At 31.4% G+C, this 13,129-nt stretch overlaps 2 protein-coding genes across 2 annotated transcripts in view; both read right to left on the bottom strand.

Moving 5' to 3' along the window:
• Nucleotides 1-482: 482 nt before the first annotated feature.
• Nucleotides 483-3,424, bottom strand: LOC108818772 (proline-rich receptor-like protein kinase PERK15). Its single transcript, XM_018591708.2, has 8 exons — nucleotides 2,909-3,424; nucleotides 2,130-2,483; nucleotides 1,851-1,937; nucleotides 1,706-1,776; nucleotides 1,543-1,619; nucleotides 1,314-1,464; nucleotides 1,077-1,238; nucleotides 483-1,011 (listed from the first exon to the last, which is right to left on the bottom strand). Exons 1-8 carry the CDS (start codon nucleotides 3,255-3,257, stop codon nucleotides 709-711), a joined length of 1,554 nt encoding a protein of 517 aa, XP_018447210.2. The 5' UTR covers nucleotides 3,258-3,424; the 3' UTR covers nucleotides 483-708.
• A 1,609-nt stretch (nucleotides 3,425-5,033) lies between these two features.
• The window catches only part of LOC108820705 (60S ribosomal protein L37-2), an 87,696-nt gene continuing 79,600 nt past the window's right edge, over nucleotides 5,034-13,129 (bottom strand). The window contains exons 2-5 of the mRNA XM_056991712.1: nucleotides 6,009-6,027; nucleotides 5,777-5,912; nucleotides 5,349-5,450; nucleotides 5,034-5,224 (exon numbers count right to left, since the gene is read on the bottom strand). Coding sequence (XP_056847692.1) covers nucleotides 5,178-5,224; nucleotides 5,349-5,450; nucleotides 5,777-5,912; nucleotides 6,009-6,011 — 288 coding nt within the window. The 5' untranslated portion in view covers nucleotides 6,012-6,027 and the 3' untranslated portion in view covers nucleotides 5,034-5,177. The remainder of the gene's footprint in view (nucleotides 5,225-5,348; nucleotides 5,451-5,776; nucleotides 5,913-6,008; nucleotides 6,028-13,129) is intronic.

The following is a 13,129-nucleotide window of genomic DNA, read 5'->3' as shown; positions in this document are numbered from 1 at the left end:
ACTAACATTCACTTGTCTTCTTTCAAAAACAACAACAAAATATCAAAACAATCTTATTGAGATTGTTATCTGATCATCAGTTATCATTGTTTTTGTTAAATCTATACAAATCCTAATTATCCTCAAAAGCCCATGTATCCTGAACCTTTTCAATTGTAACGAATAGTTTCACTCTATTAATAGTCCATGTGTGAATATTTACAAACCGAAACAAAATATTTATGTCAAAATTATAGTTAAGGGTAACTTTACCAATAGTGTAGATTATGTAGAAACGCCATAAGTACTGGAAAATAACATGTTATGAATTAGACAAATAACATGTTATAATAAAATAAAGTTTTTTTAAAATAAATATTTTTAAAAAAAATTAGTAAACGAAAAAACTATGTGGCTATGATAATTTTGACTACTCTCCAACAAATACCTTCACTTCATTACAAACTTACTGAAGATATTATTTTTCCTTAGAGCCAAAAAATATATAAAGAATCATAAAGCCTGTGACAAAAAAAAAAGAATCATAAAGCATCTCTTAAATTCACACCAAACTTAAAAAAAGTAAATAAAAATAATTGTTGGCTAGTCTCCAACAAATACTCACGTCCAAATCAGGCCACACGTTAATACGAAGTAATGAAAAATGTGTTTACACCTAGCCTACCCCCAAAATGCTGGACTTTTAGCTAACCAAGAATCCTCTGGTTTTTAACTTATAGTCTCATCCGTTTTCTTCTCCGGTTCGATCTCTTGCGTTGTACGTTGACCTTCAGTGATGCTAGAGGCGCCTGATGGGTTCTGACCGTTGTCACTGGTGGTCAAACCGCTACATTCGCTGCTACCAAATGTCTGGCTCTCAAGTGCCATTTTCTTGAACTTCTTCAAGTCCTCTTTATATTGTGTTGAGCTGTAATCCGAGCTCCCATCTAAACTGTAGATAGTGCTGTGACCTGGAGTGACTCCTTCCGTTAAGTCATCTAGAGATAGGTTTCCTTCAAATGCTCGAACTATCTGCAATGACCACAAGTTTCAGAGGGTTGTTATGAGGTCTAGTGTTGCAAAAATTTGATTGGTACCTGGCTCATTTTTGGGCGGCGTTTGGCCGAGTGACGGACACTAGCAGCAGCGCAAGCAACCATTCTCGTCATCTCACTGGTATCGAAGTTACCTTCTAGCCGCGGGTCAACAAGACCGTCGAAGTTGGCATCGTTTAGAGCTTGTATCATCAGAGGTTTTGCCTATAGCATCAGTTGAAGTTTAGAAAAAGCTTATTCAAAAGTTGATGCTTAAGGGAGACAAAAGAGATAACTAACCCAATCAACGATGCTATCATCATCAACGAAAGGCTGTGACTTATCAACAGGTCTGCGTCCGGTTATCAATTCTAGAAGCACCACACCGAATGAGAATACATCTGATTTATCAGTGAGTTTCCCAGAAGAAGCATACTCAGGAGCCAAGTAACTGCATCCATACAACATCACAAGTCAATAGATTCTTTATGGTTTAAATGGTTGCATATATGGTTAGAGCGTTACATACCCAAATGTTCCCATAATCCTAGTGGAGACATGAGTATCAGTGTCTAAAGAAGACCTGGCGAGTCCAAAATCTGCTAACTGATGAATCAATCATGTCACAACATCATTAGTAGTGAAAGAGGAAATAAAAAATTTGTAGATATTTTTTACAAGTTTTACAATACCTTTGCTTCGTAGCTATTGTCAATAAGAATATTTGCAGCCTTAACATCACGGTGTATTGTTTTAGGGTTACCTAAATCATAAAAAACAAACACTATGAAAACAAATGTTTCTTACACAAACACAAAGACAAGGAACATAACTTACAATCTTCATGTAAGTATGACAATCCTTTAGCTGCACCCAACGCAATCTTCATCCTCTTCCCCCATTCCATTACTGGTCTCCCTTTCTCTGCAAATACATTACCACAATCAGAGCCGATCATGGATATAGGCAGATGAAACATTACCCTAAAACCTCCAAATATAATATAAACATAGAACTTCAAAATACAAATTTTTATTAATAATTTTACTAAATTATCTATAGTCTCTAAAATCATCACACAAACCATTTATTAATCCCAAGGAAGTTTTAACTCACCGTGTAAATGGAACTCGAGAGTCTTGTTAGGCACAAACTCATAAACAAGCAACCTTTGAGATCCGGTTATGCAATAACCAAGAAGTGAAACAAGATGCCTGTGGTGGACTCTACTAATGGTCTGTATCTCCGCTTGAAACTCGCGTTCTCCTTGTCCGCTTCCAGCTTTAAGCTGCTTAATGGCAACCTCAGTTCCGTCTTGAAGAACTCCTTTATGAACATAACCAAACCCACCTTGTCCAATGAGGTTGCTGCTGGCGAAGTTACCAGTTGCACTAGCCAAGTCTTGATACGTGAACACGTTGTCTAAGTTTGTACTACTTTGATTCCACTGCTGAAGATTGTTACTATTATCTACAAAAAAAAATCGTTTCAAGTAATCAAATTTCACATTAACCAATCAAAAATCAACATTCAAGAATCAGGAAACAAGAATAAATACTCAAGAATCAGGAATCAAGAAGAAAAAAAAGAAACAAGAATCAACATTCAAGAATCAGGAAACAAGAATCAGTTTTACCAAAAAAAAAGAACAAACAAGAATCAAGAATCAAAGAATTCAAGAATCAAGAATCAATAATTCAAGAATCAAGAATCAGGAATTCAAGAATTCAAGAATCAAGAAAACAGAACACAACCAGTTACTGTCTGATTTGATTTTCAGAATCAGTCATTGCAAAAAAAAAAAAAATTGAATATTAAAAACTAATTATAAAATTGAGTTTCAAAATAAATAAAGAAACCCTAGATTTCCGGGAGTTAAGTAGAAAGATATTTACCTAACTTCGGATCAGACAAAGAAGGTAATGGAGAGTCTGCATTAGTGGCGGCTTCAGCATCTTTTCTTCTCTTCAGCTTCCTCTTTTTCCTTTTGTAGAAACAGACGAAGACACAAACTCCGATCAAAACAAACGTTGCTCCGAGAACTGCTCCGGTGATCAAGCCAGCTAACACTCCTGGCGGCAAGCCTCTGTCGCTTGTCCGCGCCACGGGGAACGGAGGGTTTATATCAGGTCCGATGGGGGAAGGCGGAGAGGGAGATGAAGTGGTAGAGTTAGCTGGGGTGAAGGGAAACTCAGGGTCTGGTGGATTAGCGACGGAGGGGATAGTGTTGTTCGACGACGACATTAGATCAGAGTATGATGATTGGTTTTGTTACATTGGCGGAAGTGAGAAATGAGGAAGAAGAAGGAGAAGAAAGAAGAAGGGTCATGTGGTAGGTCCCCCACTTGAGAATTTATTCTTCTGGTAGTGTCTCTCATTCTCTCTGTTTTCTTTTTCTCTTAGCAAATGTGTGTAGAGTTTTAGCAAAAAAAAAAAATGTGTGTAGAGATTTTAAAAAATATTTTTCTGCTTATACTTTTCAAACAAAACATTAGCTTGTAACCCCTAAATTTAAATTTTAAATGTGAATTAAGTTATAAATTGCAAAAACAAAAATGTATATAAGTTATAAAATCTTTTAAATTGTTAAATCTAGACTATTATTATTGTTAGTAATAAATATTGGTGAGTTTTTCTTTTATGTATCATCTATAAGAGTAATGTTATTTTTAAATACAAATGAATGATATATTTGTATTATTTATATATTTACAGAAAAATAATTATGAAAATAAGGAAAATATAACATTTTAGAAATGCAGAAATATGATATTAATCTATTATATAGCACTACATTAATAAAAAATTAGTACTTATTTTTGAATATTAAAAAATCTAATAAAAAATGAAATAGATTTTTCAAAAAAAGAATAGATGTAATTGAAGATTTTATAATCTATTTTTTAGTTACCATGCACACAAGTTAGAACAAAAATCTCCACTGAAAACAATCTTAGAAAGTGTTGTTGTTCAGAATCAACCACTTTAGTCTTGGAAGAGAACAATTAGTACCATATCAACTTAGTAAGATGTCTGTTTGACAAGTCATTGTGTATCCACATTTGCTATACAAACTCGTTTGTTATCTTTACTGAATTGCTCATTCTAAGTTTGGTAAACATTTCTACGCGCTAATACAGTTGTTAAGTGTATCTTATTAACTGACAATGATGATTCGAAATTTTACTTATGATTTCTATACGTGGTGGAGAATGGAGCACAACTACTGAATGCAATAGTCAAGGGAAACTATTATCTTGTACCGGTATTTTAGATTCAACGAAAATAAATACCTTTCATCATCATAAAAAGCAAAAGCAATCCGCGTGGGACTAGGACCATATATTTTATACATTTAAACTTTTCACAGCTTTACACAGAATTATTCTCTTCTACGAATAGCGAAGAGTTTAAATCGATATTCACCACTACCATTTTCTACTTTGAACATCTCCGATGTAATACTCTATTTTTCCCTCTAAAATAAAGTAAAATTGAAAATAGAATAAAAATACTCCAATCCTACTATATTTCTCATGTCCATAATGAACAAACAAAAATTAGATTACTCCATTTATGAAGTAAACACTATTATAGAGTGAGATATGGAATTGGATTGGAGCAATTCTTACTAAGATAGATCAACCGTTTGACCGAAAAAAAAGGATAGATCGACCCATATTATAACTTAACAATACGGCAAAATAACCAATTGTTTACGTTGAATTTAACTTTTAAAGATATATCAGATTGCTTAGGATTTTATATTTTTAATAGTGATAAGATCAATACAAATAATCTTGTTAAACTAATATTGATAAGATTAATGCATACTTATTCATCAATTTTTAAACTGTTTTATCCGAACATTTAATAGAGTGAAATCTTATGTTAAAATTAAAAAATCAACATTCAAGCAAAAAATGCTAAAAAATTCCTTAAAAATGCTAAACGAAGCTAGATGAACACACTCAAAATACACTAAACACAAAATAGATAACAGAATAAAGGACTTGCAAATTGCAAACTTAACAGAAATCTCATTCAAGTCCAAAAGTTTATATAGAGAGTAGATAACACACCAAAAAGAGAAATTGTAATCAGATACTGAATAATAAAACAGAGTGATCTTGCAAACAAACTCATAAGCCATAAATCTAGAGTTTAAGCTGATGAAGCTGCTGACTTGTTCCTTGGCTTGGCTTCAGTACCTAAGCAAGACAGTGAACATGCAAACGATCAATTTACAAGCATCATTTATAACAAATTCAATATGGTCTATGAATAACCAGAAGAATAAAAAATACTCAGTGGAGTGTATAGAGGATAGGTTACCTTCTCTGAAACCGGTCTTGAACCTGCGAGGCACATTGCGAAGATACCTCATCCTTCCAGTTCCTGTGGTCTTTCTACGGATTGCCTTCACACTCCAGTTGTCTGAAAACAGTTGAGTACACACACACCAATCAGATTACTCAAATTCAAAACAGAATGTCTTGTCGCAAAAGAACAAACATAAATGTCTCACGAGATGTTTAATTCCTAGAAATGAAGTCAACAGAACATAGAATAAAGCATAATGTTCTTGAATCTATATTCAACTCTTACCCTAAGACTTCCTAAACCAATCAAAAATGATATACCTAACGAAAACACTATCCAAGGAACCCTAATCATCATTTTGAAATGAAGAATGAACCATTTCTCAGTCGATACAAGTCAAGCGAATACGAAGTAGCTGAGAGAGAGAGAGAGAAGCATACAGGTTCTCTTGCGAGCGGCGGGGTAAGCACAGGCGGAGCAACGGCTCTTCTGGATGTGGAAACTGCGACGGCCACATCTCACACAGAGAGTGTGACTCTTGTTCCTCCTCTTTCCGAAACTCCCCGTTCCCTTCGTCTGCAACCCTCAAACACACAAACCATAAATCAGCGATTGATACCAACGAGTAAATACGCGAAACATAGATGACAAAGAAAGAGATCGTAGAATCACCATTGCAGCGGATGCGAGTTACGAGATAACTTTAGAGGTCTCTGAGAAGTGACGGAACTAGGTCATCAAAAACTGTTTATAAACCTAGGGTTTTCTTCTTAGGGTTTTGAAATGGGTTTATAATAAGCCCATTAAGGTTTCATTCGGTTCATAAACCCACATGATTTGGATTGTGCAGGCTCATAAGTCAGATCATAAAGGCTTATATGTTTTTCTTTTTGCTGGGCTTTCTTGAAAATAAATCCAAACGACGTTTTGATCTTTTGAGTAACGTATTCAATTTTCAAATTAACAAAATTGAAAATCATATGAAGATATATTTCAGACTTCAAGTAATACCGAAATTTATGGTCCAATACATTTCGATGAAAGATTAAAACTAAAACAACTAAGATGTTCTTATAAAAACCTGAATTACTACAATTTAGACAAATACATTGCATTTGGTTCAAATAGATCCATCAATCAATTTAGACAAACAACAATTGTTAAATTTTAATATTAGATCCATCAATCAATGAATAAAATTTTGGTTTGGATCTCAAATTTCAAGAATGAAATATTGATTGAGTATTTGGTAAACATTATAATCTAATAAATACAATTTTTATTCTAAATATAAAACTCTTATTTCTTCGACGATTTCCATTAATCTCTTTTTAAGCTATGAAATCGAGGCTTTTGTTTGTTGATCACTAAATGATGACAAAACTATATGAATCATGTGACTGGTATAGACTGCTAGTTGGTTCATTTACAAAACCTAAGAAAATTCAACTATTAGACAATTTGAGCTTGAGTTTCAAAAAAAAAAAAAAAAAATTTGAGCTTAAGTTCATTAACAGAAAGCCAAAAAAATATAGTTAAGTCTGTGTATTCTAAGAAAATCAATTTAATCATCACAGGGTTGATATATATATTTTAATTTTTTTTTGTCTCTTTTTGCTATATGTTTTGTTTTATGTTCAGTTTTTGTTCATGTATAGTTTTTTTTTATCTTTTCTTTTTGTTTATCATGTATTTAGTTATTTCAAACAACTAATCGTATACTAGTGAAAATATATGTATAATAATAATATAATGAAACAATAGTTTAAAAAATATTCATAAATTTTTAATTTTGATATACATAATAGATAATCTAGGAAACATTGAAATCAGATTATTGCAGTATTATTGGCTTATGTATAATTTTATCATTTCATGAACGACCTTGTTATTATTTGTCTTGTATATAATATTTGTATGCTTTTACATGAAAATTATAATTTCATATATGAACACAAATACCATCAAGTTTACAATATTGAAACCGAAAATAGGTTCGCCCAACTAGGAAAGAAAAACATGGTGATGACGTGAGTCTATACAGCTTATCCATACTGTTGTTCTTTTTATTTGTTGGTAATTGTTTCTTACTTTGCTGAGACATGTTTTTTGTTCCAGCTAGAGGATTTGAAGAAAGAAACATTGAGATGGTGCAGAGAAATTACTCAGTGATGGAAAGGCAAACTCCACATGCTGGTTAGTCGTAGTGACAGATGGATTTTTGAGTGGCTTGGATACAACACCATGAGTTACTTGCTTCTTGGTCTATATTCGAGTCAATTTTCTTACTTTGTATCTTGGTTATCGAATTCAGTTTATATCTTGAGATTCTAAACATTCTTCTATTTTTTGGGACTGTGGTATGAGGCTAGCGCAAAGGAAACCACTGACGTCAAACAGTTAAACATGGTATATAATTTTCCTGGATAAGACTTATGGAAATGTGTAAGCAGACTCTTATTTTTTTATAACTTTATGTGTAGATAGAAAATGAAGCCAGAATTAACACTGAACATGCGTGTAAGGCTGACGGAAGAGTATTTATAGGGAATTAACACTGAACCGGACAACTGTATTGAAGAAGTATCAGATCAACTGAGAGGTTTACATGGTCAAGCTACCACGGCGATGCTGAAGCTTCCTGAACCTGTCGCGGACACTCTACCAAATGGTCTAAGAGTTCCACGTGGTAAGCCATACTAAGCCACATTCTAAAATTTTCCGTCCTGATATTTAACATTGTAACCTTTGATGTTGTTGTTCTCGGCTTTCAAGTGAATCTGAATCGATATTCTTCATGATATCTTAATGTAAATTATTTTTTTCATCTTTGACAATTTACTTTCACAATAAGTCCATTCTCTGTTATTAAAATTTAGCAATAATAGGCAACCTCAACCGTATATTTCGTAGACATCATTGGGTTTTTTGGTGAGATCAAGTCAACCTTCAATGACTAATAAGTCCATTCTCTGTTATTAAACTGTCTCTACTGGGTTTTTCTTTATCTGCTCTCTGTTTTCCTGGTTTGTTTCTTTTTGTGTCTTTGTTGCTACTCCCAAAACAATGGTTGTCTATATGGCTTAATAAACTTCAGTGTTAAAAAAAAACATAACGGCATAATTGCATTTCTACATAACGGCTTCCTTTAATTTGCACCTCAGGCAAGAAGATATCATAAAGATCATATCTTCCCTTAGTACCATGAAAAAGCCCAAACAATGATTCAAGCGAATAATAAAAGAATTCCCACTTAATTTTACATATTACATGAATAAATCACAACTTCACACACAAAATTTAAAAGTGAAAGAAATTCATTAATTCTGTTACTATAAATAAATGACAAAATTAATTTTCGTTATTTAAGTGAAACATAATAAATTTTGTTATATAATACCTTTTCTGAAAAAAATCTGATTAACATTAAAAAAACCTGAGAATATAATACATGCTAGACTAGCCAAAGATAATGTGATTTTAGTATTTGGTTAAGAAATTTTTGAATAAAAACATTATTAGACAATAACAGATAGAATACATTCAGATATACCACAATAAACATAAAACTCTAACATAAAATTAAAAATATATTAAAATACTACACATATAATCTCATGTAAGTGAAAAAAAGAGAACATCCATTAAAAATATAATTGAAATGAATACTGAAAATTATATAGGACAATGTTATATATTATAGTTGATAACAAATAAAAACCCAAATATGTAAGAATCTAAACAAAGGTCAAATGTTAATAAAATAAATATATAATCTAATTAGAAAAGAAATTATATTTATATTCAATTTTTTCAAAAAAAAAAAATCAAATCTGTTATAGAATAAAAATGCATTTTAATATAAAACTAGATTTTGGACCTGCGCGGGTGTATGTTTGGAAAGATTAAATGGTAAATTAAAATTCGGCGGCTTTCATATTTGTTGAATTTTGATATTGGTGTTTTTCGTTCGGTTTGTTGAGTGTCTGATTATAAAGTATGATGTTATATAAATATCCATTTTTAGTATGAAAATATTATTGTGGGTTTTTTTAATTCAAATTTATTATAACTTGTTTATGTAAGCTTAAATATTTTAAACTTTTAATTACAGGGTTTTAAAAAAATTAAAAAGTAATGGAAATGTTCAAAAATAAAATTGTTTTGAAAATTATATTATGATAGCCCAAGATTCAAAATTACAGTCTTGTGAATTTTTCCTATCACATCTGCGAGTCAAAAAATATGAAACATAGGTTAGAACTTATCTTAACTTAAAGAAATTTTTAAAAACGATAGGAATATAAGTGAGATTGAGATACCTATGAGGAAAACTTGCTTTTTTGTTTCACATGTTTCAATTTCGCTATAAGTAGCAAGAGATAGGAAACTTCTATCATCAACTAAATCTGAATGCGATAGCACATCATCTTCTGCTATAACCATCTTGTACCGATAGTTTGTGGTTCAATATTGACCACCAGCTGCATTGACATTGACATGTTCAATGACACCCCATGAATCTAAAGCTAAGAAACGTTGAATTCGGTGCATGAGAGATCGTTTGCAAGTAGCATGGATCTTGTTACCCTAACAAAAAACACAGTCATATTAGATACATTTGAAACATTAGTAATACAATAAGAGGACGAAACGTGTGTTAGAAAACTTACCCATTGATCTGTCAAGACCATTTCGAAAGTATCACCTGCAAAAGAGGTGTTTTCCTTCCATGAATGTAAACATTTAACTTGAACACGCCAGTTGTCTTTGAAAGGTCTAAGTCTGGTGAGAGGAACAAACGTCGTCATCTTCGACATGTTAGAGGTTTTGGAATTTTTTTTATATGATTTGGAGAATAGATGATGAGATATATATACTGGTGGTGAAAAATGGCGCACGTTAGGTTAAATGTCAATAAGTTCGATATTTTATTTTTGGTAGTTATAATTTAAAAATACAATCAAAGGCAAAAGATCTTAAAAGCAATTAAATGTACATTTATTATTTATTATCTATTAGGGAAAAGGAATATCCGTAGAGAAAAAGAGAACTTGGTGGTCAAGTTTTTTAAAAAGATTTTCGTACTGTGTTAGTTATTTGATTCGAGCTGTTGATCAATTAATAATTTATATTCTTTTCGCGTAGGATTAGGAAATTTCTTGAGTAGTTATATTCTGATCGCGTAGAATTAGGAAAATCTTTGAGTGCGTATCAATTAAAAATTGCTTTAAATGTCAATAATGTACATTAATTAAAAAATTTCGTAAATTTAGGACTGGTTTAGGAATGTTTCGTGGAGTGGAAGAAAAGCAGTTTAATTAGGTTAGATATTATTAGCAAACCAATTTTTTTTCGTTTTGAGTTTATATTGCAAACCAATTTTTTTTGTCACGAACAAACCAAAATATAAACCATCTAAAACAAAACCAAAATTTCATCATAAGCAAAACAATCTAAAATGTTTCTTCACTGTGAAAATAATTTCTACCATAAGCAATAGAATATGTTAATATACATATGTATTAATATGAATAATAATTTACACTAATTGCTTTTGGGTGTTTAATTTAGATATTTCCATTGATTGGTTTAGTAGTGTAGATATTTCAATCGATTGGTTTAGAAGTCTGGACCATGTGAGTAAAAAAGAAAGTCCAAACAAAATAATAATGGGTAATTAACACTAAAGGCCACAATTTTTTTATGTTAAAACTAAATGATTAAACTACTGTGTTTTGAGACAGTGGCATGAAGTTGTAATATTTGTGAAAAACTAAGCGGACATAGATAAATGTACTTCGGTATTAATATTTTAGATAGTTTTAATGTAAATTCACCCGTCCGTAAGATGGACCAATCCCTAGTATGATTTACATAAAACCAATTTATGTGGTGGAGAATGGATGACACTATTGAATGCAAATAGTCAATGAAAGCTATTATCAGCTACAATGTCTTTTGAATAGTAGAGATTGAAAATACATAACTTTTATTAAAAATGAATAGTGAAATGAAACAAGCAAAAGCAATCACCATGGATGGATTTTGCTCGTAGCAGATTCTTATAGCCATAATGGTTAGATTGTCACTTTTGGAGGCATGTTGATTCAAAATGGACAGAAAACACCACATCAATATTTATCACAATTCTTTTATACAAGTAACGATTTAAAATCGATCATTTTAGCCAATGTCAAATTATAGCAATACTCAATAGTCAGACAAATTGACCACTACATTTGCATATGAATTAGTTATTACTAAATCTCCCATCAGGGTTCTGAAAAAATAATGTATTTTCTAATAAATTTAATACAATAGCCTTTTGATTTAAAAGGAAAGAGAAACACTTTTTCAGCAAACATTTATTTACATAACTAAATTCGTAAATAACAAATAAACAAAATTGACTAACGATAAACATAACAAATAATAAATTTCTGAAAAGGTGAAATTATTGTTCTTTTTCTAAATTCAACAATGAATCTAGTTGTTGCATTGGTGGATCCACCAATGGTCTCAATCTCCGTTTTATTTTTCATCAATGCTTTTCTTCCTAGTAATCTTTGGTTAGAAATATCAGTCGAGAATTCCCAATTGATGGCAATGATTTTCTTGTTCGGTTAATTGTATATTTTCCATTGTGTATGTTAGTTTTCTTGTTTCCATAATGTCAAATATATGGTAAGTTTGTAAAAAAATTAGTCCAAAAGATCTATATGGTTCATTGATCTATGCCAAAAATCACCATAGGTTATTTTACAAGATTTTTTTTGTCGACTTCTGAATTTCACTAAAATTTTAAACGAGAAACAAAGAGTACAACTTTATGTCTACCACATCATGGCACATGTAAACAAGCTAAAAACAGATGAATTACATGCCAAAAAGACACATGCAAAACGAATCCTCTACACTATCGCTGGAAGATTTTGCCAGAATAAAAAAAAATCTCTTCTTCAACCTCCGCGCAGCTACGACCATTATCTTTCTCACCATAAAGTCATTAAACTTCTTAGTTTTGTACTCATTTAACCTCCAATCTTCCACCAAAACCGTCGCTTGAAATCAAAACCTATATCAAACTACCAATTATATATCAAAAACTCAATTATATCAAAAGATTTTTTTTATCGGACCATCATAAGATGCTGATTCTACTAAATTTGTTTTTATTCAACCAAGATAAATTCAAAATCACATATTCTTCTCTATCAGGGATACTTTACTACTTAGCCAATTTTAAGCTCCATCAATATGAGTAAAGATTGATTCCTTTAGGTAGGAATAATCTCATAACCAAAAAAGAGAAAATCTAACTTGAATCAAATGATATATGGTGATGAACTGCAGAAGAGGAGAACAAATCTGATTTATAATCGGATTATTACTGAGATCAACCAAAAACATAGATTAATCAAAAATCATGAAGAATTATTCTGTTTTTGAATTGAAACACAACAAAAATTTGCGAAAAGAAGATTAATCCGACAAGTACATTACACACAAAAAGTTCCTCTCTTTGAAATATATGAAGGTGATAAGAGGGAGGGAGAGATTTCTCTTATCATGCAAGTCTTTTTACAAGATAAATTGTATCTTTCAGTTGACATGCAACTCGGTCTCATCCGATTTCCTTAAAATCCCAATTTTTTTTTAAATCCGATTTATGCCAATTTATACGATTCAAATAGGTTTTAACTATTCTAAAACGGTTTAAATCGATATAAATTAGTCTATATATGTTGAGTTAAGAAATAATGTTAGTTTGAATCCAAAATTTATGTAAT

Source organism: Raphanus sativus, chromosome 8 (assembly GCF_000801105.2).
Source record: "Raphanus sativus cultivar WK10039 chromosome 8, ASM80110v3, whole genome shotgun sequence".
Taxonomy (NCBI): domain Eukaryota; kingdom Viridiplantae; phylum Streptophyta; class Magnoliopsida; order Brassicales; family Brassicaceae; genus Raphanus; species Raphanus sativus.
This window is presented reverse-complemented; position numbering and strand designations above follow the sequence as displayed.